We start from the raw sequence: 19905 nt of genomic DNA on the forward strand, positions 1-19905 counted from the left end.
GGGGTATATCACAGCCAACAATTGGTGAATGTCACCCGACTATGTAACAGAAAAATTTGTGAAATTTATTAACCTGTCAACTAGGTAGAGCAGGGGTATATCACAGCCAAAAATTGGTGAATTTCACCCGAAAATGCAACAGACAAATTAGTGAAATTTGTTTACCTGTCTACTAGGTAGAGCAGAGTGTTGGGATTCGAACCCGTGACCAGCCACATCCCAGGCGGTAGCCCTGCTTACTAGGCTACCGTCCTCTCTGGACATTACTCCCTGAAACCTATTATGTAACCTCAGTCTTGCCAAGCCTTGCTCATCACCCTTGATTCCCCACACCTGGTACTTCCCTATATAAGTCCAGCCCCTTGCACTCTAGCTTGCTGATTATTGAGCTCCTGAGCCTTGATCAAGCTTCTCCTCATCTGTTGCTCCTGCTACTACTGAAAGTCCACTGCTGACCAGGAATTGCCTACCGACTACTCTTCTGCTTGTCCCTACCTACTGAACTGCTACCACCGTTGCCATCCGGATTGTCTGACCACGCTTACTGCCGCCTGCCCTGACCCACCGCCTGCCTACCGACTACTCTTCTGCTTGTCCCTACCTACTACCTGCCTGCGGTCCTTGCCACTGGGCTCCACTCCTACCTCCAGCCAGCGGTCCTCAGGTGAGCCTATAGGATTGTTACAGAATAATCATCCCTACTATGGAGTCCGCAATGGCCACTCTGCGTAAGCAGGTCTCCGAACTTCAAGAATTTGGTACTACATATCAGGAGAAATTTGCCCAGCTCCAAGGCGTAGTCCAAAGCCAACAGAGGGAGATTATTGAACTACAGAGGCAACTCCTGGACGTCCGCGGCGCGCCCGCAGACACCCGCATGCCACTCCCATCAAGATTCAGCGGCGACAGACGCCAGTATCGGGGGTTTCTAAACCAATGCCGCATCTATTTTCAGATGTACCCGGCCCCCTTCACCACCGAGAAAAAGAAGGTGCTATTTGTGGTCAATCTCCTGACGGATGAAGCGTTAGCATGGGAATCACCATACGTGGAGACTAACAGTCAGCTCCTGGACAACCTAAACAACTTCATCACCGCCATGAGCCAAGTCTTCGATGACCCCAACCGCTGTGCGACAGCCGAGGCGCGACTACATGGTCTGCGGCAAGGGAGACGCTCCGTCGCCGAATACACCGCCGAGTTTCGCCGTTGGGTCACGGACACCACCTGGAACCCAGCGGCACAGAGAAGCCAATTCCGGCGAGGCCTGTCAGAATTAATAAAGGACGAACTCGCCAGAGTTGAGGCCCCGGACGGTCTGGATGACTTTATTCAGTTATGCATCCAGATAGATCAAAGACTCTCCGAGAGGAAGAAAGAAAGACTCTGGTCCTCGGACCACAGACCCACTTACTCCTTCTCTTCCACCGCCCAGCGCGACCCCCAGTCAGTAACTGAACCTATGCAGGTCGACGCTCTACGTAGGTCTCTATCCACAGCTGAGAAGGAGAGAAGGCTGGCCGAAAACCTCTGCCTCTACTGTGGGGAGCCGGGTCATTTTGCCATCAAATGTCCTCATAAGATCCGAAAGACTATTGCCGTCACGGAGCTAAAGGAGCAACCACAGACTCCAACCCCGCCAGCAGCCCCTGAAAATAACAATACGGCGGCTCATGGATCCCACTTCATCGTCCCCATCCTCATCGACATTGAGGGGCGACAACTCCCCTGTTCAGTGATGTTAGACTCCGGGGCGGGAGGCAACTTCATGGACCTAACCTTCGCCCGCGAAAAGAACATTCCACTGACAATCAAGGCAGCCCCCGTTGACCTGGAAACCGTCGACGGATCCCCACTCTCCTCGGGGCCGGCCACTCACGAGACCACCGAACTACAACTCCTCATAGAACCAGATCACCGTGAAAAGATCCACTTCTCTCTGATCGCCTCCCCGAAGTTCCCAGTGATCTTGGGCATCCCATGGTTGGCCACCCACAACCCCTCGGTGGACTGGGAAACCCGCTGCATACGATTCCCATCCGAGTTCTGCACGCTAAATTGCTCCCACAAACCCGTCCTTCCACCCGAAGACACCACCATCTCAAAACTATCCGTCAAGGATCTGCTACCCCCTCAATACCGCAAGTTCCAGGATGTCTGCGACAAGAAAAACGCAGACAAGCTGCCACCACACCGACCCTACGACTGCCCTATAGAACTGTTGCCCGGGGCCGAAATACCCTTTGGCAGTATCTACTCCCTCTCAGAGCCTGAACTCAAGGCACTGAAAGAGTACCTGGACGAGGACCTGAGGAAGGGGTTCATCCGGCCCTCCACCTCCCCCGCGGGAGCCCCCTTTTTCTTCGTAGAGAAAAAAGACTCCTCCCTGCGTCCCTGCATAGACTACAGAAAGCTTAATGACATAACGGTAAAAAACTGGTACCCGCTCCCACTGATTTCCGAACTCCTTGAGAGACTCCGGGAAGCGAAGATCTTCACCAAACTCGACCTTCGAGGGGCCTACAACCTCGTCCGAATCCGCCCTGGGGACGAATGGAAGACCGCCTTCCGGACATGTTATGGTCATTTCGAGTACCTGGTCATGCCTTTCGGACTCTGCAATGCTCCCGCCACCTTCCAGCACTTCATTAACTACGTCCTCAGGGACATGCTGGATCTGTTTGTAGTCGTTTACCTGGACGACATCTTGATCTTCTCTGAAGACCTCGAGCAGGGTACTGCAGAGACTCAGACAGAACTCTTTCTATATCAAGCTAGAGAAATGCGAGTTTGAGCGAACCACCACTCAGTTCCTTGGATACATCATCTCCCCAGAGGGCCTAAGTATGGACCCGGGAAAGGTCCAAGCTGTGATGAACTGGCCCGTTCCGAAAAACGAGAAGCAGATACAAAGATTCATTGGCTTCGCCAACTTCTATCGGAAGTTTATCCGGAACTTCTCCAAGGTCATAGCACCAATCACCCAACTCACCAAGAAGGCAGTCCCCTTCTCCTGGACACCCGAGGCCCAGGAGGCCTTCACCAAGTTGAAACTCCTTTTCACTTCTGCCCCAATCCTAATCCACCCGAACCCCGAGCTCCCATTTACAGTCGAAGTGGATGCATCAGACTCTGCGGTGGGGGCAGTTTTGTCACAACGGACAGGGGAGAGGATGCTATTACACCCGTGCGCATATTTCTCCCGCCAGATGTCCCCCTCCGAGAAGAACTATGACATCGGGAACAAAGAACTACTGGCGATCAAGGATGCCTTCTCCGAGTGGAGACACCTGCTGGAGGGAGCCACCAACCCCATAATCGTACTAACTGACCACAAGAACCTCGAGTTCACCCGCAACGCTAAGAGACTCTCAGCCAGACAGGCCAGATGGAGCCTATTCTTTTCCCGCTTCAACTATCTCATCACCTATCGCCCTGGATCAAAAAACGGCAAGGCTGACGCCCTCTCCAGAATGTTTTCTGAGCCCTCACAGAGTAACAAGGGCCAAAATAACATCTTACCCGAGAGAAGGGTCGTAGGGGCCACCTACTCTAAAGAACTCCTGGACACAATCAAAGAAGGATACGAAAATGACCCCTTCCTCGCCCACCCCACAGGGAATGTCAGCCTTACGTTTAAGAATGGTCATTGGTTTCATCAGGACCTACAACTATATGTACCAGAAATCGCACGGCTCAAAGTGCTCAGACTCAACCATGACTCCAAGCTGGCCGGCCATTTTGGCACAAGAAAGACCCAGGAGCTTCTCTCCCGCTCCTTCTGGTGGGAAACATACAAGGAGGACATCAAGAGGTACATCTCCTCGTGCGCGGTCTGTGCCCGCAATAAGACTCCTCGTTCCTCCCCCGTGGGTCTGTTACAACCCCTCCCTATTCCCTCCCGCCCCTGGGGCTCAATCTCCATGGACTTTGTGGTAGACCTTCCTCCTTCTAAAGGGATGAACACTATCCTGGTCGTGGTCGACTGTCTCACCAAGATGGCCCATTTCATCCCCTACAAAGGCATACCCACCGCCAAACAGACGGCCGATCTAATTCTCAGAGAGGTCTTCAGGCTGCATGGGATCCCGGACGATGTGGTCTCCGACCGAGGCGTACAATTTGCCTCAAAGTTCTGGAAGAACTTCTGCCTGGCGCTCGGGGTTAAAGTGAACCTATCCTCCGCTTTCCATCCTCAGTCAAACGGGCAGACTGAGAGAACTAATCAGACCCTAGAGCAGTACCTACGCTGTTTCAGCTCCCACCTGCAGGATGACTGGCTTGACCATCTCCCCACGGCCGAGTTCGCCTACAACAATGCTGAGCATAGCTCAACCAAGCACAGCCCCTTCTTTGCTAACACAGGCTCGCACCCGGTGTTCATTCCCCACCTGCCCGTCGCCTCCACCCTCCCAGCAGTGGCCGAACGCCTAACAACCCTACAGGAGGCACAAAAGAACATTATAGACAACCTCCAGCTCGCCCAGAGGCGTTTTAAACAGGGAGCAGACAAATGTCGCAAACCCACCCCGGGCTTCCATGTGGGAGACAAGGTGTGGCTGTCCACCAGGAACCTCAGATTGAAGGTCCCCTCCAAAAAGTTGGCCCAAAGATACATGGGTCCGTTTCGGATCACCGCACAAATCAACGAGGTCACGTTCCTGCTCGACCTTCCGGACTCCATTAGGGTGCACCCTGTCTTCCATTGCTCACTCCTCAAGCCATACGTGGAGAACACCTTCACAGGCCGCCACTCGCCCCCTCCACCACCCGTGAGGGTACAGGGTGAAGAAGAATACGTTGTCGCAAAGATCCTCGACTCCAGGATCCACCGGGGAAGACTACAATACCTAATTGGGTGGGAGGGTTACCCTCCCGAGGATAACTCCTGGGAGCCAGAAGAAAATGTCCACGCCCCCAGACTGGTAAAAGAGTTCCACCAACGGCACCCCGGTAAGCCTGCCCCTGCGGTGCCCGGAGGTCACCTTGGAAGGGGGGGAGTACTGTTGGGATTCGAACCCGTGATCAGCCACATCCCAGGCGGTAGCCCTGCTTACTAGGCTACTGTCCTCTCTGGACATTACTCCCTGAAACCTATTATGTAACCTCAGTCTTGCCAAGCCTTGCTCATCACCCTTGATTCCCCACACCTGGTACTTCCCTATATAAGTCCAGCCCCTTGCACTCTAGCTTGCTGATTATTGAGCTCCTGAGCCTTGATCAAGCTTCTCCTCATCTGTTGCTCCTGCTACTACTGAAAGTCCACTGCTGACCAGGAATTGCCTACCGACTACTCTTCTGCTTGTCCCTACCTACTGAACTGCTACCACCGTTGCCATCCGGATTGTCTGACCACGCTTACTGCCGCCTGCCCTGACCCACCGCCTGCCTACCGACTACTCTTCTGCTTGTCCCTACCTACTACCTGCCTGCGGTCCTTGCCACTGGGCTCCACTCCTACCTCCAGCCAGCGGTCCTCTGACTCAGGTGAGCCTATAGGATTGTTACACAGAGGTATATCACAGCCAAAAATTGGTGAATTTCACCAGAAAATGTAACAGACAAATTAGTGAAATTACATAAAATAAAATAAAATAAGTACAAATGAAAAAAAATTATCTTGATGTATGAGGTGGAGGTCCATATGGAGTAGGAGGTTGAGGAGGCGGTGGACGTAGCGGTGTAGGTGGAAGCGGCGGTGGAGGAGGACGAGATAGCCAACACTGGTTTTTGGTTTTAATTTTAATAAAAAAAAAAAATTAGGGTACACCCCAAAAGAGTGGGAAATATCAAAAATACAACAATGAGCAATTCCGTTATAGTATAACAATAGCTCGGTAAGGCCGGTATACATGTCTATTCTGCACAAGGTACGGACAAGTTCTGTGGGATCCATGCCTGGTTCGTTTTAATGAACGTGAGCTTGTCCACATTGGCTGTGGATTGGCTGTGGACAGCTTTTACACATTTCAGCCATGCTAACCCTGCCTTCTGAGGTGCTGGTGGTGCCCCAGCTACGTTGGCGACCTCTACCTCCTCTTCTGCCTTTGCCTTGTGCTTCCACTGTGCCCCCACTGTCAGGTGGGAATGCCACCAGCAGAGCGTCTACCAGGTTGCGCCTGTACACGCTCATCTCAGGATCACGCTCTAGTGATGAAATTAAGGATGGTATGTTGCCCTTGTAACGGGGAACCAGCAGCATGGCCAACCAGTATTCAGCACAAGTTAGAATGTGGGCTACTCAGCGGTCATTGTGGAGACACTGCAGCATGTAATCGCTCATGTGTGCCAGGCTGCCCAGAGGCAACGACAAGCTGTCATATGTGTATCGTCTGTGTCCTCTGTATCCCCCCAGCCACACACCAGTGATGGCCATGAGCTGTTTTGGGTGCCACCCTGCTGTGAATACGGTTCCTCCTCCATCTCCTCCTCCTCATCCTCCACCTCCTCATCCTCCAGAACTGTGCCCTGCCTGGACAATTGTGTACCTGGCGTTTGTGGGTGCAGGAACCCACCCTCGGAGCCACTTGTGAATGACTGGCCTGAAACCCTATGAAATACTTCCTCCTCCTCCTCCTCCTGTGCCACATCCTCTTCCATCATCGCCAGAAGCGTTTTTTTCAAGGAGGCATAGAAGTGGGATAGTAACGATGAGAACGGCGTTATCGGCACTGGCCATGTTGGTGGACGATCGAAACAGCGCAACAAGGAACACAGGTCTCGCATGGAGGCCCAGTCATTGGTGGTGAAGTGGTGCTGTTCTGCAGAGCGACTCACCCGTGCGTGCTGCAGCTGAAACTCCACTATCGCCTGCTGCTGCTCGCACAGTCTGGCCAGCATGTGCAAGGTGGAGTTCCACCTTGTGGGCTTGTCGCATATGAGGCGGTGAGCGGGAAGGCCGAAGTTACGCCAAATGCGCGCACAGACGGCCCGCACTCTCTCCAGCAGCTTTGACATATCAGGGTAATTTTTAAGGAACCTCTGCACCACGAAATTCAGTACATGCGCCAGGCAAGGGATGTGCGTCAAACCGGCTAGTCCCAGAGCTGCTACGAGATTTTGCCCATTATCGCACACCACTAGGCCGGTTTTGAGGCTCACTGGCACCAACCACTCATCGGTCTGTTGTTCCATGCCCGTCCACAGCTCCTGCGCGGTGTGGGGTTTGTCCCCGAAACAGATACATTTTAAAACTGCCTGCTGTCGTTTACCCCTGGCTGTGCTGAAGTTGGTGGTGAAGGTGTTACGCTGATCGGATGAGGAGGTGGTAGAGGATGAGGAAGCGGAGTAGGAGGAGGAAGCAACAGGAGGCAAACTGAAGCGCCCTGCAATCCTCGGTGGTGGAAGGACATGTGCCAAACTGCTATCCGCCTCAGGCCCAGCGGCCACTGCATTTACCCACTGTGCTGTTAGAGAGATATAATGTCCCTGGCTGTGCTTACTGGTCCACATATCCATAGTTAGGTGGACCTTGCCACAGATGGCGTTGCGCAGTGCACACCTGATTTTGTCCCCCACTTAGTTGTGCAGGGAAGGGATGGCTCACCTGGAAAAGTAGTGGTGGCTAGGCACGACATACTGTGGGACAGCCACCGCCATAAGGCTTTTAAAACTCTCCGTCTCCACCAGACGGAATGACAGCATTTCAAAGGCCAGTAATTTTGAAATGCTGGCATTCAGGGCCAGGGATCGCGGGTGGATAGGGGGGTACTTCCTCTTCCGCTCCAGTCTTTGGGAGATGGAGAGCTGAACGCTTCCGTGGGACATTTTGGAGATGCTTGGTGACCCAGGTGGTGGTGTTGCTGGCAGATCCTCTGTTTGCGGGGTGGCAGGTGCCACTGTCACTCCAGAGGTGGATGAAGAGGCCGAGACTGCAGCAGAAGAGGAAGCAGGAGTAGCCAGAGACCTTTCTTTGTTTTCAAGGTGTCTACTCCACTGCAGCTCGTGCTTTGCACTTAGATGCCTGGTCATGCAAGTTGTGCTCAGGTTGAGAACGTTTATGCCTCGCTTTAGGCTCTGATTGCACAGCGTGCAAGCCACTCGTGTCTTGTCATCAGCACATTGTCTGAAGAACTGCCACGCCAGGGAACTCCTTGGAGCTGGCTTTGGTGTGCTCGGTCCCTTGCTGCATTGAGCAGTAGCAGGCGTACTGTCTAGGGGATGGCCACTCCGCTTTTGCACCCTGCTCCCTCTTCTGCTGTGCTGGTGGCTCTGTGCGACCAACGCCTCTTCCTCCGAACTACACAGGTCTCTCACATGACCTTGATTCCATGTGGGGTCAAGGACCTCATCGTCCTCCATATCATCTTCCACCCAGTCTTCACCCCTGCCCTCGTCGGTCTGCACACTGCAGAAAGCCACAGCAGTTGGCACCTGTGTTTCGTCCTCATCCGAGACGTGCTGCGGTGGTCCTCCCATGTACTCATCTTGAAACATAAGTGGTTGGGCATCGGTGCACTCAATCTCTTCCACTTCTGGGGCAGGGCTATGTGGATGGCCCTGGAAAACCCTGGTAACAGTCATCAAAAAGCAGAAGAGAATGCTGCATGACTTGGGACTCAGACTGCTTGGCTGATTTGCAAGGGGGTGAGGTGAAAGACTGATGGACATCGGCTGCAGGTGCTAACTCTGATCTTTCAGCGGGAGACTGGGTGGGGGACAATTTGAAGGAACTGGAGGCACTGTCAGCAACCCAATCTACTATCGCCTGTACTTGTTCTGGCTTCACCATTCGTAGAGCCGCATTAGGCCCGACCAAATAACGCTGAAGTTTCTGTCGCCTACTTGCACCTGATAAAGGTGTTTCACTTCTGCGTGTAACTGCCACAGATCGACCACGTCCTCTGCCTGCAACAGGAGCTCCACCGGCAGCACCACGACTGGGGCCACGTCCCTTATTTGACACTCTCCTCATTCTCCGCAAATTTAGGATCTTGCCCAAAATAGGTGTTTTTTTTTATAACAGAATATAACAGCAGTATCTAATGCGTGTATTTCACACTGACAGATGCAGCAAAGGCTGAAAATTTTGTATTTTGCCCAAAATGGGTGTTTTTTTTAATAGCAGAATATAACAGCAGTATTTAACGCGTGTATTTCACACTGACAGATGCAGCAAAGGACGCAAATTTTGTATTTTGCCCAAAAAGGGTGTTTTTTAAAACCCAGAAAATGATTGCAGTGTTTCAAGCTTATATTTCACACTGACAAATGCAGCATAGGCCCCAGATGTAGGGTATTGCCGAAAATGGGTGCTTTTTTAAACCCAGAAAATAATTGCAGTATTTCAAGCTTGTATTTAACAATGACAGATCCAGCAAAGGCCGCAAATTTAGTATTTTGCCCAAAAAGGGTGTTTTTTTTAAAACCAGAAAATGATTGCAGTATTTCAAGCTTATATTTCATACTGACAAATGCTGCAAAGGCACCAGATGTAGGATACTGCAAAAAATGTGTTTTTTAAAACCCAGAATATTATTGCAGCATTTCAAGCTTGTATTTCACACTAACAAATGCAGCATAGGCCCCAGATGTAAGGTATTTCCAAAAATGGGTGCTTTTTTAAACCCAGAAAATTATTGCAGTATTTCAAGATTGTATTTCACACTGACAAAAGCTGCAAAGGCCACAGATGTAGGGTCTTGCAAAAAATTGGTTATTTTTTTAAACCCATATTATTATTGCAGTATTTCAAGCTTGTATTTGACTGTCACAAATGCACATATGCTGTGCTGGTGCACTCAAGTTGCATAAAATGGCCGCCGACGCCTACCTAACTAACAGATGGATAAAATTTATTTTTCTGTGTCACTGGGCTCAGGGCAGGGTAAAAAGATTGTGCACTGCACCCACAAAACGAAGTCTATGTAGATCGCTGAGTTAACAAGCACTTCTGATTAAAGATTCTTTCCTATTCTCTCCCTCACAGCAGCAGCATCCTATCCCTACACTAATCAGAGCAGAGTGGCATGCAGCGCTACGTGACTCCAGCTTATATAGAGGCTGGGTCACATGCTGCAATGGCCAATCACAGCCATGCTATTAGTAGGCATGGCTGTGATGGCTTCTATGGGCACACAAGTTAAACGCTTGTTGATTGGCTGCGCAGAAGCCTTTAAAAAAGCGCCATTAAATCACCGAACACCGAACCCAAACTTTTCCTGAACAGTTCGGGTTCGGGTCTGGGGTCCAAAAATACTAAAGTTTGGTACGAACCCGAACTTTACAGTTCGGGTTTGCTCAACCCTACTTATGTGCTTCTTATATTAGACTCAATAAATTAGCAAATCTCTACTATTCTCTATTTCTGCGTAAAACTAGGTCACAAACAAATAGCAACGCCACACTTCAGTAAGATAGTGGTAAATACAAACTTTATTAAAGGTAAAATATTACAATACAGTACATAGATAATTATTTTAGACAGCAGCCATAACAAAATGGAGGACACAAAACCAAGGAGGAGGCTGAGGGGTCAGCGCATATGGGACACTGCGAACAGCATGAAAAAATCAGACATCCACATTCACCTGTCTATAAGGTGCATGAAACTCCCAGACAAAACCAGGGAAAAAGGAAAGCGCAAAAGTGACATGTGGAGAAACATAAAAATAGTAAATACCCGCCGTGTGCTGGCTCCTCAGCTGCTGCCTCCCAACGCCGTTTCGCCAGACACGCTGGCTTCTTCCAGGGGTAAAACTAGATGTAGAGTGCCCCTCTGTACAATATAAAAAAATGATGAGAATAACTGTTGTGTGAACTGAGCCTAATAGTGAAGTAATTTTACAGCAAACAGAAGGGATTCAAAAGCATGTGTTTGCACTGCCACAACATGGATGAAAATAACTTTTTTGTCCACTATTTTATTGGCACTGCCTCCATGCGTTTATTTTGTTCCACTAAAGAGTCATTTGGACGCAGCTCCTGTTGGGGCGTGCAGCGTTTTTTTGCTTTACTGATGGCTGCTGAATTGCTTTTATTTTATTTTACCAGAAGGGATTAGCTAGGAACGTTTGTGGCCTGCACGATGATGCTCACATCCATATATGTGACCTACCTGTCATTCTGATGCACAGTAACGCTACCAGAAAGGAATAGCTTTGCATGTTGGTGCAATGCATACTGATATACACCGAGATACAGTCTTCCACAAGGTTAACTGCAGGCCGGGATAGACCTGATTTAACACGCTTCGTGACAAATGAAATTTGTATCTAACCTAATTTCAATGAAGCGTCCAAATAGAATGTTTGAAAACATCGCTTATCTCTAGTGATGGTCATCCTGTATTCTTGAGTTATAGTCTCTCTGGACAATATCTTAATATACTCACTTGATTTAGTAAGTCATTGCAAACATGTCTGCATGGGGCACCAAAGATGAACAGAAAACCATCTTTGAGAAAAACCTCCCTCCAGGTTCTAGAGTATATTATTTCCAACAAGGGCGTACAGATAGACCCTGAAAAGGGTCCTCCTTGGACGTGTCCTCCCTTGGAGCCTGAGCAGGTCTCACTCAGAAAGCAACGAATAGCAAAATGACCACTTGTGTTTTTTTCTCCAAGTCTTTTTCCACAGCTGAACTAAACAATTCTATGTGTGGGTAAGTAACTGACTCAGTGATAGAAAACAGAGGGTGGTTATTAACGGTACACACTCAGATTGGGTCACTGTCACTAGCAAGGTACCACAGGGGTCAGTATTGGGCCCTATTCTCTTCAATATATTTATTACTGATCTTGTAGAGGGGATGCACAGTAAAATATCAATGTTTGCAGATGACACTGTGTCAAGTAATTAACACAGAAGAGGACAGTATACTACTACAGATGGTTTAACACTGACAAATATAAGGTTATGCACATGGGAAGGAATTATGCAAGTTTACCCATACATACTAAATTGTGGGTAACACTGACATGGAAAAGGACCTAGGAATTTTAGTGAACAGCAAACTAAGCTGTAGAAACCAGTGCCAGGCAGCTGCTGCCAAGGCCAATAAGATAATGGGTTGCATCAAAAGGGGCATAGATTCCCGTGATTAGAACATAGTCCTACCACTTTACAAATCACTAGTCAGACCACACATGGAGTACTGTGTACAGTTCTGGGCTCCTGTGACAAGACAGACATAGCTGAGCTGGAGAGGGTACAGAGGAGGGTAACTAAAGTAATAACTGGAATGGGGGGGGACTACAGTAGCCTGAAAGATTATCAACATTAGGGTTATTCACTTTAGAAAAAAGAGGACTGAGGGGAGATCTAATAACTATGAATAAATATATCAGGGGTCAGTACAGAGATCTATCCCATCATCTATTTATCCCCAGGACTGTGACTGTGACGAGGGGACATCCTCTGCGTGTGGAGGAAAGAAGGTTTGTACACAAACATAGAAAAGGATTCTTTACGGTAAGAGCAGTGAGACTATGGAACTCTCTGCCTGATGAGGTGGTGATGGTGAGTACAATAAAAGAGTTCAAGAGGAGCCTGGATGTATTTCTGGAGTAATAATAATAATATTACAGGCTACAGCTACTAGAGAGGGGTCGTTGGACCAGGGAGTTATTCTGATTGCCTGACTGGAATCGGGAAGGAATTTTTTTCCCCTGAAGTGAGAAAAATTGGCTTCTACCTCACAGTTTTTTTTTTTGCCTTCCTCTGGATCAACTTGCAGGATAACATGCTGAACTGGATGGACAGATGTTACTCTGTAGGAGACAAAGTTAGCTTTAGAGGTGTGGCATTATCTGCTTGAAGGTGCCATTCACCTCATCATCATTTACACTGACCATAAAAACTTGATGCATCTTCGATCAGCTCAGAGACCCAATCCCATCAAGCATGTTGGTCATTATTTTTTGCACTCTTTAATTTTCAGTCACACTTCTCTCCTGCTAACAAGAATGTTAGTTGGTGCCCTATGCAGATCTTTTGATTTAAACTGACCCGTAGGAACCCCCTCAACACATAATTGATCCAGCCTGTATTGTTTCTGTTGCTCCCATTCAAGATATCGCTCCTGCAAGAACTTATGTTCCGTTGGACAGATGAAAGCGTGTCCTCTCCTGGGGATGCAAATCCAAATTGGCAGTGCACCCTGGGGTTTAACCTTAGAATTTATCTCCAGACAATATTGGTGGCCATTGCTTTGTCAAAATGTGCACGACAGTTTTTCTGAGTGTTAATTGTGGCCAAAACAAACTTTTCAGACAAAAAACAGCCAATCTATGTCCATGGAAACATCACATAGGAATGGATTTTATTACTGATCTTTCTTCCTTCTGCAGATGTACAGTTTCTATTGTACAATTTTGCACACATTCTACCACTACAGATTTTTCTAAATCTTCCAGGAATCCCGCCAATCTCAAATTATCACAATGAGATTTATTATCAAATTCCAAAACTTTCTGCTTTAAAGTCTCCTCAAGTGACTTCATCTGAGATAGCTTTTTATTCATCTTTTTGTTTTATCCTCTATTTGGGAAACACAATCGTTCATTTCTTCCAATGCTCTCTCTAATTTTCTGTACATCAAGTCTCAAAATCCGGATATCTATTTTTATAGAGCTAGTTTGATCATACACAGATTTTATATTCACAGATAGTTATTGCAGTTTCTCTTTTCAGATAAGATTTTAGATAAAGAGTGTTCTTTATCAATATATTAGCATGTACATTAGCCTCCGACTTCTCTACCCATCAATGTTACCTTACAGATGGTTGAATGGTATCAGAAACATAAACGTAATCTGTTCCTTACTTACATTCTGCTCCATGGGAGCTATTTCTATAGTCTCTTTTTTGGGGTATTGTTATTTATTGTTCTCTCAAGAAAGAGTTTCCCTATTTTTGGGGGAGCACCTGTTTAAGGCAAGGCAAGATATACAGTATCTCCATTTTGCCTGCATCAGATAATCTGGATCTAGCCTTGGGGTAGGCCACTTTCCTTTTTATTCCACTTTGTGAGGGCGTCATTATAAATATTATTTGTGTATAGGCACTAGAACCACTAAAAACACTAAAGGCTATACATGCTGATACACAAATATCAGATTTTAGTATATGCCAGGCAAGATCAAGTTCAAACAAAAACACAAAACAACATTTCTTCTGCCATTGGCATCTCACCACTCCTTTTCAGCATGTTAATGTCTCTTCCCTTCTGAAGTGGAATTACAGGTATCACAGAAGCCTCCTTCATCCTCCCTGGCTCTTGCTCAGAGCTACCCTGGCCTCTACAAATAAGTACTCAGATATCAAGTGCTCCAGCAGTATGGCTCTCCTGAAGTGCATATGGCCTAGCTGTGAAACAGTGACTTTACCAACCCCGCTCTCCAGACATCCCACTTTGCTCAGAGCTCTCTCTGTCACTCTCCTCCCTCCCCTCTCTCCCATACACCATGGGCCTCACCTCTTGTTTTTACCACCAACATGTTTAAAACCCATTCTGTTACTATGCTTTCATGTTGCTAGTGTACCTGACGAAGGGGACGTTTAGTCCCTTAAATGCGTTGTTCGTTACTACAATTAATAAAGCCTTTTCCCAATGCCTAATGGGTGATCTGCAGCACTGTGTCCTCTTTTCTTCTATACTTACCTTGTTGATTTTGGGCCAGGATCTGGACCTGACCAGGCCGAGTGCAGCAACGCACCCCTACTGTTGGGAGCAGAAAGGTTGGAAAGGTGTTGCTGAGCCTTATCCCAACCAAAGGAAAAGCAAAAAAAAAAAGAGAGACATTCAATGGCCTTATCCTCTGCTCCTCATGTTCAGAATCATGTTCAGGATAAATGGAATTCAAAGAATTTGCCACTTCCATTATTAACTGGGTGTAATGGCAACAGACAATATCCTTTACTGACAGGAGCAGCATACAGGCGCTGAGTGCTAGGTCAATCTCATAAAAAGAAGTTTAATCACTTAAAGAGGACCTTTCACCCCTCCTGACAAGTCTGTTTTCATAGCTTCATGCATTCCCCATGTGATAACAATTCTGGAGCATCTATTCTTATGTCTTTATGTTGTGCCATACCTGTATTATTTCTACTAGAAGTTAAGAATGAATAGCTATTAGCCCTCAGTAAGGGTACAGAGGGGAGGTAACAAGATGGGGGCGTGTACCTGCAAAGTCTAAAAATGACAGTCCTTATTGGATAGCGTTAAGTCTGTGCAGGTACACACCCCCCCCAACTGGTTACCTCTCCTCTGTACCCTTACTTTAGGCAAATAGCAAGACTTCTAAGCCTTCTAACATTCCCAAAAAATAAAAATGAAATTTTTTGACTCAATTTTACCACTATCATGAAGTACAATATATGACAAGAAAACAATCTCAGAATGGTCTTGATAAATAAAAGCGTTTTAAAGTTATTCTTATATTTTATAATAGGTAGGTCATTTTATAATTGACTTGACTGAAAAAAATGAAACTGATTTGGCAAAGGGTTAACCAATCCAGGACCAGGGTAACTTTAGCCTTCACATCTAGACACAATTTAGCCATTTTTCAGACACATCAGTTTAACAACTAAAACATTTTTATTAGTTGGGCTGGTGACATCAATAATTTTAATTTTTTTGTGAAAGTAGATTTGTTTTATTATTTGTATAGACATAATTTATATATTTTTTTAATCATTTTCAGGCATATGGTTTAAAAAATTTTTAAAAATATGCTAGTTTTTAAATTTTAACTATTTTGTTCTAGCAATACTATATTACTTAAATTTTTTATCTCTGTTTATAACTGTCTCATGTACATTTTGATATATATTACACGCCAAAATCTGCATTCGTTGGTCTTGGTCAGCATTACAACTGCAGCTTGAGCTGAGAACTTTTTTGGGGTGCATTATTTTTTGTGAATTTTTAAATTAATTTTTTTACTGCTTTTCCAGAAAAGACCACTGGAGAACTTTATGATTATTAATATTTAGTTTTTATTATTTTTGAACCCCTTCAACCCCGGATGATTTTCTCATTTTTAAAGTATTGTTTTTCACTCCCTGCCCTTCCTGGGCCATGACTTGTTTATTTTTCTGTTCACATAGCCATATGAAGGCATGTTTTTTGTGGAAAAAGTTGTACTTTCTAATGGTACCATTTAATACCATTTAATTGTATATGACATAGTGGGAAGCTGGAAAAAAAAATCTAAATGGGGTGGAATTGGAAAAGAAGTGTAATTCCACCACAGCTTTATGGGTTTCTTTTTTCAGACAATACCACATTTGTAAAGTTTTTAAAAGTTTTCCATCACCATATACTGACCCCTATAACTTTTTTGCTGTTATTTTTACAGAGCTGTTTGAGGGCTCTTTTTTGTCAGGTGATCTGTACTTTTCATTTGCACCCAGAGAGAAATGTCAGCTTGCTTAAAAACTCAGCCTGCGGTTGTAACTATATAAAAAAAAGCTCATAGAGCCTACTTTTGGTCAGTGTACCTCTTGGTGGGAGATCCTTGACTGCTATACATGCCTCTAGGATACACTGGAAAACATTTTGCCCAGTTCACAGACCTCATGAGGGGGCAGTGTTTATGTGAGGGCACACACCAAACTGGCTCTGTCAACAAACACGACTAGATCCCATAGTTTTGTTGTCCACCATCCAGACACAGAACCATTTTCAAGCACTTAGCAGAAGGAAATTTGGTGTCACTGTGCCGATTATGCTTCCTGCCATTGACAACCACCCCTCACAACTGCATTAATTTGCAGTGGTGTCAAGAACTAGAAACAAAGACTGCTACTGACTGGAACCATATAATCTTCAGTGATGAATCTAGGTTCTGTTTGGCATCCCATGACTGTCAGGTTTGAGCATGGAGCCCTTGCAGTGAGCACTTTAATCCTGCCTTTGCTGTAGAATGACGCACTGCCTCAGCTAGTGTAATTATCTGGGGAGCCATTGCATACAACAGTTGGTCACCCCTAGTAGTTATACAAGGAATACTAACAGCTCAGTGATATGTGTTACCTCTCATGGCAGGACTCCCAACTGGAATTTTTAGCAGGATAATGCTTGCCCACACACAACAAGGGTTGCTCAAAAATGTCTTCACTAGATTGCAACACTTCCTTGGCCTGCCTCATCACCAGATTTATATCTAATCATGGGCCAGGTGGGATACTGGCTTTGGCAGCTCTATCAGTGTGTAAGATCTACAGGCCCAGCTGCAACATCTGTGGGCATGTGTCACAGAATACCATACACAACCTGTATGCCTCCATGCCCACCCATATCTCATTTTGTATCCAGGCTAGAGGTGACCCAGCAGTGTAGTAGAGTCTCCTTTCAATTGTACAGTTTTCCCCAATAAACTTCTCCTTTCTCTCTAATTTTGCAATCACTTACATAAATCATCATTACATTCACATATAGAGAGTTTCCTTCCTTCAGTGAGTGTATATGGTTGGCCGCTGCAGGGTTTCTTAAAGGGGTTCTCCGGGCTTTTAATATTGATGACCTATCCTCAGGATAGGTCATCAATATCAGATTGGCGGCCGATCAGCTGTTTGAAGAGGAGGCGCCCGCCGTGCCAGCACTGACTCCTCTTCACTGTTTACCTTCTCACCGTCGCCTCTGCAGTGGTAAGCAGGTGTAATTACACCTAATCATCCCATTAATTTCAATGGGACGGATCATTCCCATACACTTGTATAGGAGCAATCCGTCCCATTGAAATGAATTGTAATTACACCTGCTCACCGCTGCAGAGGCGACGGTGAGAAGCCGCGCGCCTCCTCTTCAAACAGCTGATCGGTGGGGGTGCCGGGTGTCGGACCCCCGCCGATCTGATATTGATGACCTATCCTGAGGATAGGTCATCAATATTAAAAGCCCGGAGAACCACTTTAACCAGACTAGCGGAAATCCGCTAATCGCTAGGCTGGATTTCAAGTCTGCAAAGTAGTTGTCTTGATGAGAAAACCTGTTTAACTGAAATAATCAAGCATGTAATTTATTGTGCACTAACAGGCTCAGACTAACCCACAGTGGTAGAGGCGAATTCCCCGGTGGGTCCCTTGTCTTCTACCACCTGCATACATGGCATATAACACAGTAAACTTACTGCACTACCTATAGATAGGCAGTGTACAGCACCTAAACCAGTGTAAGTTCATATAAAAAACTGGGTTCAATATTTAAGAAACTACCCAGTTTATTATTATAGACAAGTTCATGTGACTGATATGACTTATAGGTACAGAGGCAGGACAGCCAGTGTCCTCCTTTCCCAGGGACCTGCCTTCTCAAAGTTGCTGCTGGGACCCAATAATCAATCATCTTGTAGCATCTTGCTGCTGTCTGAGCAGGTAATATTTGGATTTATCCATATAATGGGCCCCAAAATAAATTTAATTGGGTGGCCCTAGACAGCCCACTCTGATATTGTGCAATAACCATGTCATACATTCCACAATAAAGAATATTCTAACAGTTTCTACATACATGTCATCAGGGCAATTGTCTGGCGAATCCATTCTCTGTCCAGAACACACATAATGTAAAACCTCCATATTGGAATACCCTTGATAAGGTTGTTGTCCGAGAGAGAAAAGTTCCCATAAAAGAACACCAAATGACCTGCAAAAAACAAGTGTACAATTTTACAGTCAACCCCTGAGATTAGTACTCGAGATTTTCTCATTGTCAGAATATGATAATAGATATATCATATATATCCTCGTATATATGATAATTGATGCTTACAGAATTCCATAACATAGTGGAGGTTCACCAAGTTTTAAAAAGGACATTGTAATTGTATGCTGAATATAAAGGGAAGTATCTCAAATGTATTTCCACTAATATGTTAAGTAGAGAGAACACACGATGGACTGAATTTCTACTCACCAAACATCAGAGCGAGTGGAAAATATGCCGTCAATGAGACTCTCAGGAGCCATCCATCGAACAGGTAAGAGTCCTTCTCCTTTCTTTCTATAATAATCACTTTTATACACATCTCGAGCCAGGCCAAAATCCCCAATTTTTACCTTTCTACTTGGGTTGTTATATTCTTTCACTGATACCAAACAATTGCGAGCAGCCAAGTCTCTAAAGAGGAAATCATTCAATACTTTTATGTAAACTGTGGTTTCAAAACAAAAACTTGAATGCAACCTGTTATTATTCAGACCCCTTAAAGGGAAGCTTCTATCAGAAATAGGTATTTTTCTAAACGCAATATTCATAGAAAATGTTTTTGTCTGTTCTTTTTTATTTCAGCAGGACTATGTCACTGAAAATGAAATACAAGACATTGTCCTTCTGTAGCAGTCAACACCAGCGTCTTCAGGGGATATCATACCTGTATTATCCCCTGAAGACGCTGGTTCTCCAGCGAAACATGTTGGGAAGCAGGGCGTCTGTCTGTGTGTGGTTTTAAGTTCATTGGCGAGCAGGATACCTAGTGAGAAATAGAGTAATTGGAAAGATAGCGGAATAAAATGTAGCCAGTCCAAGTGCACAGGGCTGAACAGCTACTGTGTTTCCAATCACTCAGGGCCACTGTGAATGATGATAACAGCGGCAACAGATTACAACTAGCTAAGGGTACTTTCACACGAGCGTTATTCTTTTCTGGCATTGAGTTCCGTCCTAAGGGCTCAATACCGGAAAATAACTAATCAGTTTTATCTTAATGCATTCTGAATGGAGAGCAATCCATTCAGTATGCATCAGGATGTCTTCAGTTCAGTCTTTTTGCCATTTCAGGACGGAGAAAATACCGCAGCATGGTGCAGTTTTATCTCACACTTGCCGGAATGCCGGATCCGGCATTAATTTACAACGAAGTGTATTAAGTGTTTCCGGCAAAACGGATATGGCCTTCCGGATTGTATACCGGATCCGTTTTTCCGGATGACACCGGAGAGACGGATTCGGCATTTCAAT

General features: G+C 46.0%; 1 protein-coding gene across 1 annotated transcript in view; it reads right to left on the reverse strand.

Moving 5' to 3' along the window:
* Positions 1-19905, reverse strand: part of ROS1 (ROS proto-oncogene 1, receptor tyrosine kinase) — a 209934-nt gene that overhangs the window by 2174 nt on the left and 187855 nt on the right. The window contains exons 37-38 of the mRNA XM_040430082.1: positions 18862-19065; positions 18457-18591 (exon numbers count right to left, since the gene is read on the reverse strand). Coding sequence (XP_040286016.1) covers positions 18457-18591; positions 18862-19065 — 339 coding nt within the window. The remainder of the gene's footprint in view (positions 1-18456; positions 18592-18861; positions 19066-19905) is intronic.

Source organism: Bufo bufo, chromosome 4 (assembly GCF_905171765.1).
Source record: "Bufo bufo chromosome 4, aBufBuf1.1, whole genome shotgun sequence".
In the NCBI taxonomy this organism is placed as follows: domain Eukaryota; kingdom Metazoa; phylum Chordata; class Amphibia; order Anura; family Bufonidae; genus Bufo; species Bufo bufo.